Source organism: Psammomys obesus, unplaced genomic scaffold, assembly GCF_907164565.1.
Source record: "Psammomys obesus unplaced genomic scaffold, mPsaObe1.curated_primary_1811, whole genome shotgun sequence".
NCBI lineage: Eukaryota > Metazoa > Chordata > Mammalia > Rodentia > Muridae > Psammomys > Psammomys obesus.
Genome location: NW_026587216.1, coordinates 8,740,524 through 8,756,375, shown reverse-complemented (window position 1 = coordinate 8,756,375; position 15,852 = coordinate 8,740,524). Strand labels below are relative to the sequence as shown.

The window sequence follows — 15,852 nt, the reverse complement described above, 5'->3', positions numbered from 1 at the left end:
ATCATAGTGTAAATATCTGTGTTTGTGATGGTACTAGCCTACTCATATGAAAGGGTTGTTTGACCCCTCAAAGGGGTCATGACCCATAGATTGAGAATCACTTGCCTAAAGGAAAGAAAGACTATTCTGAAATAATACCCAAAATTCTTCTATAACATCCATGACTGATCATTTGCAAAGTGTCCAACATTTCTAGTAAAATCCTTGAGAAGCTTTCTGGAATTGTCACAATTTCTATTGTTTTTTTCCTCCAACATCCAATTAACATTCAGATTGATGATACAGTTATATGCTTATAATCAATTGACTAAAAAAGCAATATTATTGGGCCAAATTCTGTTAAGCATTCATAGTTTAGAAGCACATTTCCTTTAGCATTGCATATAGATGCTTTCTTCAGAATTTATTCTTAATACAGTTGTTTTTCTCTACATCTACTATCTTGAAAATAAATTCATAGACTTGCATAGCTTTTCTTTTAATAGCATCTTTAAACAAGTCTCATGATGCATCAGTTGCAAGTCTTAGCAAGACTTCTTTCAACAAAATCTTTCAAGTCTTCATTTGTCATTACACACCCACCTTTGGCTAAGGAAAAAGGAGTAGAATTATGGTGAGATGAGAGAGGCACAGTCATGTAAGAGTGGGTTTGGGTCCTGTCTTAATTTAAAATGAGAATAATTGGGTCATGGTTAGCATAATAAATTTGATTTTATAAAATATTATTTGTCATGTTTTGAGTTATCTGGGACATAAGGTTTTGTACATGGGACAAGTATACTATTCATCTCAATGCTATTCTGGATTTGTTTGAAAAATTATCTTTATACCTCATTACTTTGTGTCAGAGAAAGACTATTTCAATATGAAGAGAAGGTAATCATGACATTTTATTGAGAGAAACGTACAAAGGGTAAAGCAGGAAAGTGTTCAAAAATCACTGACATGTTCTTTGAGTTAGAATGAAGGGCTCCTTTGTGGTGAAAGATAGGTTACTTCACCAGCTAAAAATGTGACCAAGGCCAAAATGACCTGCTCATGAAGATATCAATTATCTTAGGGAAGGACAGCAATAAGCATATGGCCATTATTTAAAAACTCCAAAATGAGAGATGGAAGATTGGCTTGATATGAACTTGGATCTTTTCTGAAGTTAGGCAAAGGGTTTTTTTGTTTTTTGTTTTTGCTTTTTTTACAGTTGTTGCATTACTTTTAATACTGAGGTTGTCTTTTATAGTCAATTCATTATTTGCCTTAAAAAAACCACACAACAATAAAAATGTTCCTCTTTTTTGAAGGGAGGTGTGTGTGGGATCTGGGGAAGAGGGGGCCCAGGGAGAGGCTGGGAGGGGAGAAGGGTGGGGAAACTGTGGTCAGGATATTATTTCTTAAAAGTGAAATAAAATTGCTTTAGAAAGTCACTATTTTCAAATGACCTCATCAATTATAAAAACCCTAAAATCTATTAAAAAAAATCTTTGAAAGAAAATCTCCAATACCATTTTGAAATATTTCAGGAACTATTTTGAATAAAGTTAAAGAGCTCAGGTGTCATTTGGCCACATGTTCAGTTGAAAGTATGATATTCAGAACTATTCTTTGACTATTCATAATTCAGTATAGCTCATTTCCCAATGATGTTCTAGCCATACATGTTTCTCATGGCACAGACTTATAAATTTTTAGGTTGACACACCTAGCATATAGTAGATGTTTGTTAGGGTAGTGAATATGAACAACACATCCACACTTGCATTGCCTGACATGCTCTACAAGGCTGGACGAGGTAAGAAGTGAGAAAAATCTTGGTCATCTAGTTTAATATTATGAAAATAGGGAAAGTAAGAGACAAAGGAACAATGATAGTAAAATTGCCAGATAAAAACATAAGTCATAAAAAATATATGAAGATATTTTACACAATAACTCTGAAAGACAATAGAAATGATTTATACTTTGAATCATAAGTAATTCTGTTTGCAGTAAAATGGATTTAAAAGTTTAAGCTCATCATATTGTTTAAATTGTTCATATCCTATAAGAATTGTTAGAATAACTTGACTGTTTCCTTTGCAGTGTCCTGAAAATACCATGTTCATTTAAGTCTGCAAGTGGTAGAATCGCCATTGTAAAAGCAGAATGACATCCATTTGGTACTTATTCACTTATGGAGAGGTCATAGAGATCTGGAGCTGTGTGTTTGAGAAGGACAACCAGTTAAAACCACAATTTTATCTTCATTGTGTTTAAGAGTGCTTCACTATTTATACTCATTGGACTCTCTCAGAGGCCTTTTCATGTACATAATCATGTACATAATTCAACATCATCCTCATATCCAGTAATATAATCATGGCTGTGTTTTAAAACTGGACAAACACCACATACTAAAGATGCATAGAGTAAGGAACAAAATAAACAAATTTTACTGTATGGAAAAAAACTAAAACAAAGGGAAGACTGGAAAATCCACAAAGGGATGACTGGAAAATCCATATGCTATTTAAATTATTTTCATACTAGAATGTCTGTAATAATTGTATGGTGATTTTCAAGAACAAATCTTCTTGGAAATTATACAAAGACAGAAAGATAAGCAAATCTGTACTCATCAACAAGTCAAAATATTTGATTAGAGTTCAACAAAAAATATTCATAATTTTGGTTTATTTTCTGTTGGATTTATTAATAATCTTTGTATATTTATATATGTATGGCTTTGAGCAAAGACAAAAGAAATACTCTAACTCTTCGCTGATCATACAGTGGTAAAGTTCAGCCACTGTCCTATCTCCTCAGCAGCAAAATACCATAATACAGTTCTTTCTGTATAGATTAAAACTCCACACCTGAGTTTAACTATGTACAGAGAAAAAAAGGTCATGTTCTCCTAGCACTGTACCTTTATATTACAGAAACATCAGTCACTTTCTCCTTGATCTAAATATACATATATATACATTCATACATATGTGTATATAATTTACCCTGTACCATTTTTTTAGATGAACATATAAAGCTTAGGGTTCTTTGTTCATTCTAGTACAAAGTGAATAAAAATTTTATGGTTGCACTGAATGACCATGCAATTCAATTTTGCTGATGTTTCCCAACAGTGCTAAAAAAATTTATATATAAAAATACTTTACTACCAAACCCATTAATCCTGTCAAATGTAAACCTTTAATAATTTAAAAGACTAAAGCATGATCTTAATAAGAAGCTAACTTTTATATTTTAATAAAATAAAGGAGTTTTGTATTGATATGTAAATGGTCTTGCAATATTCCCATAGATTCTAGGTAGGCTGAACAATTTCTCTCTTACATTATTTCCAACAGTCTGTCATTGGTCACCAGCATGTCAGTATTAAATAATATCACATTGCCAAGCATTGCTGATTGCTTCCACACAAGTTAGGATCTGTTGGCAATTAAGCATGACAACTAATTTTGGTTTCATAGGTGTTAGATTCCTCAAAGGCTTAACAGTTAACACAGATCCACTTTAGAGCTCTTGCTTCTGCCTTTGTCCTCTGTCCTCAAGTCTATCTGGAGGCCCTGTCCTAACAGAATGTGTGTTCTTAAATGGATCATCAGTACCTGTGCTCCCAAAGCCCACCACTCCAGGTTACTCTCCCGAGTTACTGTCAGAAGTCAGACATTGTGTTCCAGTCATCAACCACGTGTGTGGGATGCAGTAAACACACATAATCACTAAAGGACTTCTCTAGAAGAGGCTGATGCTCACAGAAAGAATTAAGGAAACAAATGAACAAACAACAATGCTTGCAGACAGCTCAGCTTCGCCCCTGCTTTCTGTCACCAGGTCCACATTACTTTCAGCACATTTAGAAGAGCAAACCTCCTGTTTATCTAAGGACTATGTTGGTTACCACATGCCTTAAGATTTACTAACTGCTTAGTTACAATATACATAGGGCAAAATGTGTATTTCCAAACAGATGTGATGATATATTATATTTATTTCTTCACATTAACATCACAGTAAACTACCAACTAACATGAAGACACAACACATTTAACTCCAAACCAAGCTGTGATTTGCAAATAATCATTTAAATGATAATAACAGTAATAATATTAAATTAAAGCGAAAACCTCACTTCTAGATTTAAGTCAGAGATCCAAGTCAGCCTTATAAGAATTTTAAAAGAGGCAATTATTGAATTATTATACTCTTCTAGAAGTGAGAAATACTGTAAGCCATTTCTTACAATAATTGATTTGAATCTACTTTTTTTCTTTTTTTTGCCCCAAAAAGCATGCCAGGACTAGTTTCAGATGCTTGGTTATGTTAAGAAGGAAGAAAAGTAATGATTTTTGGTGTAATACAAGCAATTTGTAGATTCAAGCATACAATTTTGCATAAAATATTGCAGGTTAAAATAATATTGTAGGTCTCAAGCCATTGCATTACATTTGAACAATTGTCACAATTATTAGGTTCTGTGAAATTTAAAACTCTAACTTCTGAAGTGAAGCAACAAAACTAAATTCTTAGTGACTTTTACCTTTATACAATACAGAATAGTTACATTTATTTGGGTTGGAAATGTTATTTACAACTAACATTGACTGAGTCTTGGTAAAAGTCCAATAACACATGACGACAAATACCTCCTCACCCTTTTGCAGAAATCAAGGAACATGTTTGAGGTTAGAGAAAGCCTTAACAGTGGCAATGTTAGTCTCTTATAGTGGCTGTGCATGGAGTGTATTCCTTTACTTAACTCAAAATTTAAAGCACCAAAATACAATTTAGAGCTATAAACCGGGATTAGTTTAGTGAATCCCGCAAAATTAACAATCTAGATGCAGAGGCAGAGCTAATGAAAGAAAGTTTTGATTGGTGCTATTCTGGAACTAATTGGAGTTGCCTTTTTTAAAATCAGAGTTTTGTTCCCTTGATTCCAAGAACTCGTCATAAAAAGGGGAAATACATATAGCAAAGGAATTAAGTAAAAGATTAGAAATCAATTGTCTTACAACAACATGTTAAATCCTTTAATGGTTTTAAAGAAAGGAACAAATGTAACACTGAATGCTATACAAGTCTTTTGAATGATTTCTTGGGTATTTAGATATATATGTGTGTGTATATTAAATTGTATATGTATATATGTTTTTACATTTGCATGTAGGCAGGAGCTGTCTAAAATATCTTTTCAGAATAGGCTATAGGGATCTATCATGAGATAGAATAAAATAATATCTGAGAATATTCTGTTTATTAAGAGTATTTCTTTTCTGCTTTGACAATCAGCAAGAATCATAAATTCGAAGCAAAACGTGGCTTTTCTGCCTCTAGGTCTGTGTTTAAGACTGACGGAGACTCTCTCTGAACAGCTGCTGGTGGTGGGGGTGCAGGAGGAACTCCTCGGTTTGGGGGGATGGCTCCCGAGGACATCTGTCGGAACAAGGTGACACGTTGCGGCACTGTGCTCCTAGCCCCTGCCTGAAGGCCCGTGCTGTGGACTGCTGCCACTGGCTGAGGGATGGAGGCCAGGGACTCGCCCACAGTGGGATGAGGTCTGGAGATCATAGTGGAAACCTCGTGGGGAAGGGACGGCTGCGAGGCCGAGAGGGGCCTGACTTCTCTGGTCAGGTTGGTGTTGTGAAGCGCTTGCGTGCTCTTGTGCACCTCATTTTTCGGTGTGGAACTACTAGGTGTCTGTGGCTGCGGCTGCGGCTGCGGCTGCTGCTGCGGCTGTGGCTGCGGCTGCGGCTGAGTCTGCTGTTGTAGCTGCTGCTGTGGGTGTTGCATGAGTGACAACTGGGAAGCAGTGGGAGAGGCGTAATGGAAAGTTCGCGTGGTCAGGGGGCTCTGTACAGGAGGACTGCAGACTGCCGTGGTATAGGAGCAGGGTGAAAGGATGGCTGAGGGTTGGGGTGTCTGTGTGCTGGGGCTGGGCGAATGTAGGTTGCTGTGAGATAGGCTGGTCGCAGTGTAGACTGGTGGAGATTGTGTCCTCATGCGGGAGGTTGGGGTTGTGGTTGAAGATGTGCAATTCAGGGCTGTCATTTGAGGGTAGTTGATCGGAGGGATAGCTTGTACCATCTCTCTGTCGTGTTTCACAATCTGCTTCAGGATCTCATTCTCCTGGTTGTTGAAAACACCAGTGTTCAGATCCTTCTGGAACTTCTGCAGGAGAAGGGAGTTTTTCTTGCCTATCAGCAAAGGAAAAAAAAAAAGGCATTTACACAGGCTGGAAAGAATTAATAAAGTCACGCAAGAATGACTGCTCCAGGGTGATGTATGTCACCGTTAGGACCAATGGGTTTAGAAGTCAAGAACTCAATCTGTCACAACCAAACAGAAATAAAATTTCTGCCTCATGTATAATTTTGCATCTGCTTAGAAATCTCACCCTCTATTTAAGAAAAATTGGAAAGACTAAAGATGGCAAAAATGAAAACTGCTTTCTAGAGGAAATGTAGACGTTTTATAGGAGAGTTATTTGAGGGATAGAGGAAAAGGCGTCTTTGGGTCAGGCTGGGTCTAGAATCATTATTTTTAATTTCAAGTTGTGTTTGCAAGGCAAGGCAATGGAGAGTGAGAGCCAACACTGGAGTGTTGCTTTCAGACAAGGCAACAAAAGGCTTTAAGTAGAACCATTTGTCTAGTGCTCAAGATCCTGAAGTAGATGTATTCATCATATTTATGACATGGCAAGGTTATGATCACAGCTCAGAAATCTGGGTTAGAGGACCTAAGACCCCTGTTCAGATGTAGCCCATAGCAGCTTAGGCTCCATGTGGGTTCTCTAATAAGGGGAGCAGGGGTTGTCTCTGACATGGACTCTGTTGCCTGCTTTTTGATCACCTCCCCTGTTGGGGTATCCTTCCCAGGCCACAGAGGAAGAGGATGCAGGCAGTCCTGATGAGACTTGATAGGCTGGGGTCAGATGGTAGGGGAGGCGGTCCCCCCCAACCCCTTTCTGAGGACAACAGGAGGGGATGGATGGGAAGAGGGAGGGTGGGTGGGACCTAGAGGAGATGAGGGATGGGGCTACAATCGAGATATAAGGTGAATAAATTATGAACAAATAAATTTGGGTTAGGAAGTAAAGTGGCTGTAAAGACAGGAAAGAATTCTGATTATGAAGCCTTTGCTATAGTTAACAAATTGGCTTCATCTATATCATCTTGGTGCCTGTAAGAAAGATGGTCCCTCAGACAAGACACAGATCACTGAATCAGATCGTTTTATTTTTATTTTTTCTTCTTTTTAAAATTATTTTTATTTCAGTTTATTTACTTTGCATCCCAAGAGCGGCTCCTCCCTCCTTTCCTCATAGTCACTTCTCCCTTCCCTTCTCCCTTTCCCCCCGAAAAGGGGAGCCCCTACCCCCATATCAACCCTCCCCAGATCATCAAGTCAGACACTGTTTTATACACAGTTTCTTGAACTTTTTCAGAGATTCAGCGTTTGACCAGTTCCAGGTACCAATGATTCTTAACTCTAGCTGACTGTTTTCTCTGATCTCTGGAGCTGCAAGACATCATGATTGTCAGTGCATGCCAATTAAATGTGAACAGCCTGATGTGGGGTCCAGATTTTACCATTTGCAAGCAGATTTCCTCAGGCAATGCTTACGTGCTGGCGCACTGAGAATCAACTCATGATCATTCTTCTCTCCTGTGCGGTGGCCCCGAGGATGGGAGGGGGCGCGCCGAGCTCTGTGCCCCTCAGCTCACTCCAGGACACAAATGAGTGTTAGCTCTACTTCCTCTCATTTTTTTTTTTGAGAGTTTTGCAATTGATAAGCATTCCCTGGCATAATCCCAATTAGAATCAACAGCACGTTGGTAAAGAAATAAAATAAAAATACAGAGGACACTACGATAACACGGCCCGCTGAATAAACTATGCAGGGCGCATAAGGGCTCACAGAGCAAGCAAGGGGCCTCCAGGGCTCTGCAGCAGGGCCTCTGCACATACACTGTGGCTGTTAGCTCGGGGGGACTTATAGCTGTGAGAGCGGATGTGTCTGAAATTTTGTCTGCTCTTGGGACTCTTTCTCCTATTGGGTTGCCTTGTCTTATTATATTTCGTTTTGTCTTGTGTGGTTGCTGTATCTTGGAGGCCTGCTCTATTCTGAAGGGAGGAAGGGGCCTGAATCTCGGGGTAGGAGAGGGAGTGGGTAGCTGGGAGGAGTAGTGGGAGGGGAAACTGTGGTGAGGATGCGGTTGTATGCAAAAAGAATCTATTTTCAATAATAAAAAAGTAAAAACACACAAAAGTAAGAACACGCAGATGCAAAAGAAAAATTATACCCAAATGAGCACGGTAAATGCAAAATGAATAACTTATGCTCCACTCCTAAATAGTATCATTTCAAAAATAACTGAGTATATTTTCAACAAGGTGCATTATGATAATTTTCTTGGATGCTGGGGAAAGTGATTATTTTAAATCATTGTCAAAATCGGTATAGCTTCTTTCCTCAACGCTCCTCTAATTTTCCAAAGGCTCTTCTGTTAGTATTGATAATGAATACAGATGTTTATTTGATATTGAGATTGAGATGCACATTGTTACTTTGTATTTGAACACTCTGTGTTTCATAATTAAGGTATCTTTATCCATGGAAAGAATTAAAATTGGTAGATTTTTTTCAGTGTCAAAAATACAAATATTCGGTGCTTACTAGCAATGTTATTACTTATACTATTGAATGAAACCATTTTGTGTAATTTTCTTGAGAAGTTATAATTTTGAAGAGAATGAAGATGAACCAGATTAATAGAAACTACTGAATATGCTAAACTACAATAGTTTATCTAATGATGTCCACTTGGTTTAATAACTCAGTCTCAAACAGAAATCACTCGAACATTCATATAACAAACACTTAGGTTGTCTTCAAATCCTAGTTTCAGGAATGTCTTCTTATTTTTTGGGCTCCATCTCTCTGGATAACTATGTCCTGTTAACTCGCTAAGTTGTCTGTGTGAACTTTTAGAATGTTTGTTGTGCCCAGTGATAAGGTCCACATAGTGCTTTTACTTTACATCATTTAGAATCTGCCATTCTGGCATACGCAGAGGGAAAGAAAGATGAGCAAGAAGCTGTCTTAGAGTAAGATCTTACCTTTGGAAGAGTGAACTCCTGATGCACCTGTTTGCTGACTTCTAACTGACCCCCAAAGCCATCTGCTTCAGGTATATTTACTCCCTCCCTCCGCCCTCCCCCTTCAATATGCACACATTGCGGACCAAGTATTACAACACTAATGGTGAGTTAGAGATGCTTTCTTCATTCATAAAATTTAGTATTTTTCTAAAACAGTTACCATAACAAAGGAAGTGCCATGAGAAGAGAATGTAGGAGACTATAGGAGAACACATCAAGGGAATTTAGACTTGTATGTGGTGGAAAGCCCAAAATCATTTTTACAGGGAATAGTGTTTAAGCTGAGTTGTGGATCTCATGCAGAACTATGCTAAGAAACAGGGGAAGGAAAGAAAAGGTGGACAAAAAGGTTAAGGTTTGAAGAATGAATATATACTATCATATTTCAGTGTATTCTAGGATAGTGAGGAAATTTAACAGCAAGACAACATGATCCTACTTTGCTGTGGAAACTACACAAATCTTGAGCTAACTAATAAGTTATATTTAATATATTTTCATTTTGTAGCAAGGCATACTTCATAACATTGATGTTTGCAAAGTAAACATCTATGTAGGGCATATCTACAAAGGCTTATTTTATTTGAGTCTGTATTACAAGCATTTTGACGTATCCAACAATACAGGTTTTTAACTTTTTAATGTAAGTATAAAAGTAAAACTGGCCCTTAAAGATAAAAAGATGATGAATTTGGAATGTAATACAGACTTATGTTATTGGATTTAAGTGCTATTTTATTGCTGCTATCTAAAATTTCTATCAGTGTGTTTTACCTGAAGATTCAAACTGAAGTGGTTTCACTTTGGTTATCAGTTTGTGTAGCTAATAAAAACAGACATGAACAAATCAATCCAGAGCACTCAGAAGGATCTGGCACCACCTCAGATCTTTCTAACCAGTGATTTGCTACACAGCTATTTGTTATTTTTTTTTCCTCCACACAAACTAACAAAGGATCTATGCAGTAGAATTTGAAAGTAACACTAAATTGTGCTTGAGGGAAGTGGAAAGCTAAAGATTACCTATCCGATCTAGTCGGTCAATAGCAACCGTCTCGAAGGCTCGTCTCATCATTGGATATTCCTCCAAGACCTCATTAAAATTGTCCACCGAAAGGGAGTAAAGACGACAGTATGTATCAGCTCGAACACTGGCAGTGCGCCGGCCCTTAGTCAGTAGGCAAATCTCTGTAAAAAAAGAAGGGAGAATCATTTGATTGGTAATATTCCTTTCTAAGTTTTGAATGCCTCCTACAATTAAAAAATACTCATGTGAGTATTCAATGGTTAGAAGCATTAATTTTCCATTGATCAGGAAATTAATCTGGCTATTAAAACCACATGAATGTTAATGTTCATTTTTAAATTTTGTTTTACATATGATAATATACCTACAATTATCCTTTACATTTCCTCCCACCATACTGTCCCACATACATCCACCCCAATCTCTTTCAAATTCATGGCCTCTTTTTTTACATTGTCATTACAAGTATATATGTAATTCATACATTCATATATATATGTGTATATATATATACATATATATATATATACACATATATATATATGTATATATATCCTGGCCAATCCATATTATTTGTATGTGTTTTTTAGATCTGACCATTTAGCACTGGAAAAGACCCATTTTAAAGATTGTGTTTTTAAACAATAGAGCCTTTGGGAGAGAAAAAAAAGTTTCTGCTCTAAAGAAAAGGGGTGGTGGTAGTGGTGGTTTGTTTTGAAAGACATTAAGAAATACATAATGGAATTGAAAAAAGTTATAATCAGAAGATTTTGTTAATCTAGAGGGAAGGAAGCAGATAGTATGTTGTACAGAGAATCAAGAGTGAGTAAACAAAAGTGAGCACTTTGGTTTACTTTATGTACTCCGTTTGACTTAAAAATGAAGAAAACATACAAATGTGGCTTCCTACTTAAATACCACCCAAAAATTCATCACTAAAATTAATATCCTTCTAACCACATGTTTCTAATTAGAATTTCCAGTTTGCTAACTAACTTATATTATTTTTAAAATTTTATTAACTAAATCAAATTATCATAGGCTTTGTCTTCTTTTAAGCTTGGAAGTAATCATTTCTTTTCCTCCTTTTTTTTCTTTTCTTCTTCCCTCCTTTTCTTTTTTCCTTCCTTCCTTTTCTTCCTTCCTTCTTTCCTTCTATTCTTCCTTCTTTCCTTCCTTCCTTTCTTTGTCTTTAAAATGACCCCTTTGAGCACATGAGATGGCTTGAGTAAAGGCACTTGCTGTCAGCACTAACAGCCTCTGTTCAATCCCTAGCACCCATGTTGCAGATGCAGAGAAATGGCACAAATTGTCTCCTGGCCTCTATCTACATATGTGCCATAGCGCATGCCTACCCATATATATGCATACACATATAAACAAATAAACAAGTACATGCAACAAATAGAAATAAAACACGTTGTAAAGTTTCTTACATAATTTGAAATATCTGTGTTGTTCAGTGACCGTTTTTATTTGACACTCAAAGTTATGGAAATAGTGCACAGGTAGTACAATATTTACAGTTTTATAAGTTATACTATATATATATACTTATGTATATAGATCAAATATGGAGAGAGATGCCAAGATGGCAGCAAAAAAAGACAAATGAATAAACAAACCAGACAGCATTCTTCTTCCCCAGAAGTCTGAAAAGAAACCTGAGCATGGAGGCTTTGTACAGCATTAACACTTTTCTGTGGATTCAGCTACACACATCAAAATGCATGTGCTTTTTAAGAAACTCTTGTTTTGTTTGGTGTAGTATGAAGGGTTTTGGCCCAAGGATTTCAAATGTTCAATTGTTGCTTAAACTGATGGCGCTTACTTGAGAAACTATGATACCATGTTCTTTTATTGAGAAGTACATAAAACAACATTGACTTCTCTCTGCTAGATATAACATATTTGTAGTAGACCTTGCATATATCTAGTCTAAGTCAAACAAAACTATTTCTAAGCCACACAAAATTATTCTTAACTCAGTACGTGTAAGCACTTCTTTAAGTGAGGGGCCACGGAGTCTCTCAGTAGAAGAGTGTGTTTACCAACATTCACAAGGCCTGGATTCAGTCTACAGCTCCACACACACAAAAGGAAGATCCTCCACACAAATGTACCTAGTGATAAATCCATTCTCCTACAGTTAATATTATAATATGTTATAACTGTCCTTCAGGTTGATTTTTCCCAGCGTGCTTTACAGGTAGTGATAAAAGGTTTCTCTACTTTGGCTAAGAGGAAATTGTCAATAATGTGCCCTGTCACAGGTACATTAGAAAGATGGTCCCCCAGGAGCTCCAGAAGGAGAGCAACAGGACCAAAATATCTGGGCACTGGGGTCTTTTCTGAGACTGCTACTCCAACCAAGGACCCCACATGGAGATAACCTAGAGCCTCTGAACATATGTAGCCCATGGCAGCTGAGTCTCCAAGTGGGTTCCATAGTAATGGAAATAGGGATTGACTCTGACATGAACTCAGTGGCTGGCTTTTTGATCACCTCCCCCTGAGGGGGGAGCAGCCTTATCAGACCACAAAGGAAGACAGTGCAACCAGTCCTGATGAGACCTGATAAGCTAGGGTCAGATGGAGGGGGAGGAGGACCTCCCCTATTATTGGACTGGGAAAAGGGCATGGGAAGAGGTGAGAGAGAGAGGGTAGGATTGGGAGGGGACAATGGAGGGGGCTACAGTTGGGATACAAAGTGAATAAACTGTAATTTATAATGAAATACATCAATTTTTAAAAAAATGAAAGCTGGTCCCAATTTCTGTATCAGGAAGACTGTTATTTGAGAGATTAGATTTGACCTAGCACACCGTGTGACTACTTTTAATAATCCTTCAGCTATGAGATGTATCATCTGCCCAATGCTATTTTTGCTGACATTCGTTAACCCTGATTCTAAACATTTAAGTCCACTTGACATTATTGTCACCTATATAAGCAGTTATTTCGCGAGGTAGGGCAAATAGCTTCAAGCATTTTCCAACTCAGAAGGATTTCACTGACCTCTAAAACAGTGTGACATTGCAGTGACAGGGAGTTAATCAGGAACTCATGATAGACTTTCTAAAGTAATGTTTTCAGCCTGAGTTCTGGAATTTTTTGTGAAAAATTCTACTTGCTTGTTTACTGTAACTGAAGCAAATATTGCTTCTGTTCCTAAATCTCAGTATCATGAAATAAGAGTAATTAGCCATTATACAGTAAAAAGATATTTTTCTCAGAGAAGTTTATCGACTTTCTAATTCATTTTCTTATAATAATATATCAGAGAAAGTATCACCTTTTTCCTTTCATATTTATTATATTTTAGGTCTTTCTATTAGTTATGCTAAAAATAATAATATATATATATATCCAGGTACAACATTATATACCTGGTATAACATTATATACCAGGTATAACATTATATAATGACATTAATACCTGGATTTACCAATTTGCATATCAAACTTCTCTTACAGCAGTATGTTGGATGTCAAGCAGGTTTGAAAAGGGATCTAAAATGTGGACAAGACAAAACATTAAATACCGGTTTTGTGTTATTACGTATTCCAAATTTTATATTACTAAAACACAGACTAAAAATGATAAATTTTCAAATATGGATATTATAAAGAAATGATTATATATTGACACACTGAATATGGTGATAAATATTCTAATGACCCAGAATATATTGTCTTGCCACTTTCCCATGTAGATTAGTAATTTCCATGTGCAGAGATGAACCAGATTATACACTTCCTATGGTTTTTCTTATCCTGTTGGCAATTGTTATTTATGATTACTTAGGGTCATCAAAACTATTGGCTTAATAAGCAAATCATAGCTTTCACCCTTTATTAAATTGATTCATTTATCTTAAGAGATATAAATTAGTCCTCTGCCAGAGCACTGTGTGCTCTTAGCCGACGAGCCATTGGCTCTATATTCCAGAAGTCATATGGCTTTCATTTCATTCCGTTGATTACAAACTCTGATGTGACATCATGTTCCTTTTCATATGCATGTTTTCACAGACATTTATACTTTCCACCTTTCCTTTTCCCTCTCTCTCCAAATTTACATTGTTTTCCCATTCCACTGTGACTCTGTCAGCTGTCTAATGTTTACGTATATCATATATTCATGGTATTGTTCATAAGTGTTTATTAAATACTTACTTAAACTATTAATCTTTGGTAAGTTAAAATATTATTGATTATCTCGAGTATCTGTTGCCCCAAAACAAACAAACAAAAACCAATCGTTGTTATTTTTGTATTAGCCAGTGTGAACATACATGGATTTTTTTTTTTTTTTTTTAAGACAAAGATTCTCCGTGTAGCCTTCGCTGTCCTGGACTCCCTTTACAGACCACTCTGGTCTTGAACTCACAAAGATCTGCCTGCCTAGGCTTCCCTGCGTGCTGAGATTACAGGCATGTGCCACCATGCCCAGCTGGACTTAAATTTTCTTTTTTTTTTTTTCTATTTTTACTTTTTCTTTTTTAATACTATTTATTACAATTTATTCACTTTGTATCTCAGCTATAGTCCCCCTCCCTCATCTCCTACTTGTCCCACACTCCCTCCACCCTCCCTTTCCCCACATGTCTCTCCCATAGTCCACGGATAGCAGAGGTCCTCCTCACCTACTATTTGACACTAGCCTACCAGATTTTATCAGGACTGTCTGGATCCTCTTTCTCTGTGGCCTAGTTAGGCCACCTCACCAGGAGGTGATCAAAAAGCTGGCCACTGAGTCCATGTCAGAGGTAGACCCTGTTCCCCTTAGTAGGGTACCCACTTGGAGATTGAGCTGTCCATGGGCTACATATGAGCAGAGGGTATAGGTTCTCTCCCTGCACTGTCCTTGGCTGATTCACCAGTCTCTGCAGGACCCCTGAATTACTGGCTTTGGTTCTCTTTGTGGAGCTCCTGTCCCCTCTAGGTCTTTCTATCTCCCTCTTCTCTTCCATAAGATTCCCTGCACTCTGCCCAAAGATTGACTATGAGTCTCAGCACTTGCTTCGATACCCTGTTGGGTCGAATCTTTCAGAGGCTATGAAAGGCATCTGTCCTGTTCCCTGTCTTCTCCTACTTCTGATGTCAACTCTGTTTGCCCTTCTGAATGAGTATTAAGCATTTTCCCTAGGGTCTTCCTTGTTGCTTAGCTTTTTAAGGACTATAGATTTTAGTATTTATGTCTTATATTATATAACTAATATCCACTTCTAAGTGAATATATACTGTGCATGTCTTTCTGCTTCTAGGTTACCTCACTCTGGATTATCTTTTCTATTTCCATCCATTTGCCTGTAAATTTCATGATTTCCTTATTTTTAATTGCTGAGTAGTACTCCATTATGTAAATATACCATAATTTTGTATTCATTCTTCACTTGAGGGACATCTATGTTGTTTCCAGCTCCTGGCTATTATGAATAAATCTGCTATGAACATAGTTGAGCAAATGTCCTTGATGTATGGGTTAGCATACAACATATATCTTTCGAATATATGCCCAGGAGTGGTATAGCTGGATTTTGAGGTAGCACTATTCCTAACTTTTTGAGAAACTGCCAGATTGATTTCCAAAATGAGGTACAAGATTACATTCCCACCAGCAAAAGAGGAGGCTTCCCCTTTCTCCCCATCCTCTCCAGCAT

The 15,852-nt window shown here is 37.2% G+C and overlaps 1 protein-coding gene across 1 annotated transcript in view; it reads right to left on the bottom strand.

Annotated features, from left to right (window-relative positions):
- Positions 1–5,069: 5,069 nt before the first annotated feature.
- The window catches only part of LOC129673534 (potassium/sodium hyperpolarization-activated cyclic nucleotide-gated channel 1), a 187,575-nt gene continuing 176,792 nt past the window's right edge, over positions 5,070–15,852 (bottom strand). The window contains exons 5-6 of the mRNA XM_055603382.1: positions 10,183–10,347; positions 5,070–6,191 (exon numbers count right to left, since the gene is read on the bottom strand). Coding sequence (XP_055459357.1) covers positions 5,293–6,191; positions 10,183–10,347 — 1,064 coding nt within the window. The 3' untranslated portion in view covers positions 5,070–5,292. The remainder of the gene's footprint in view (positions 6,192–10,182; positions 10,348–15,852) is intronic.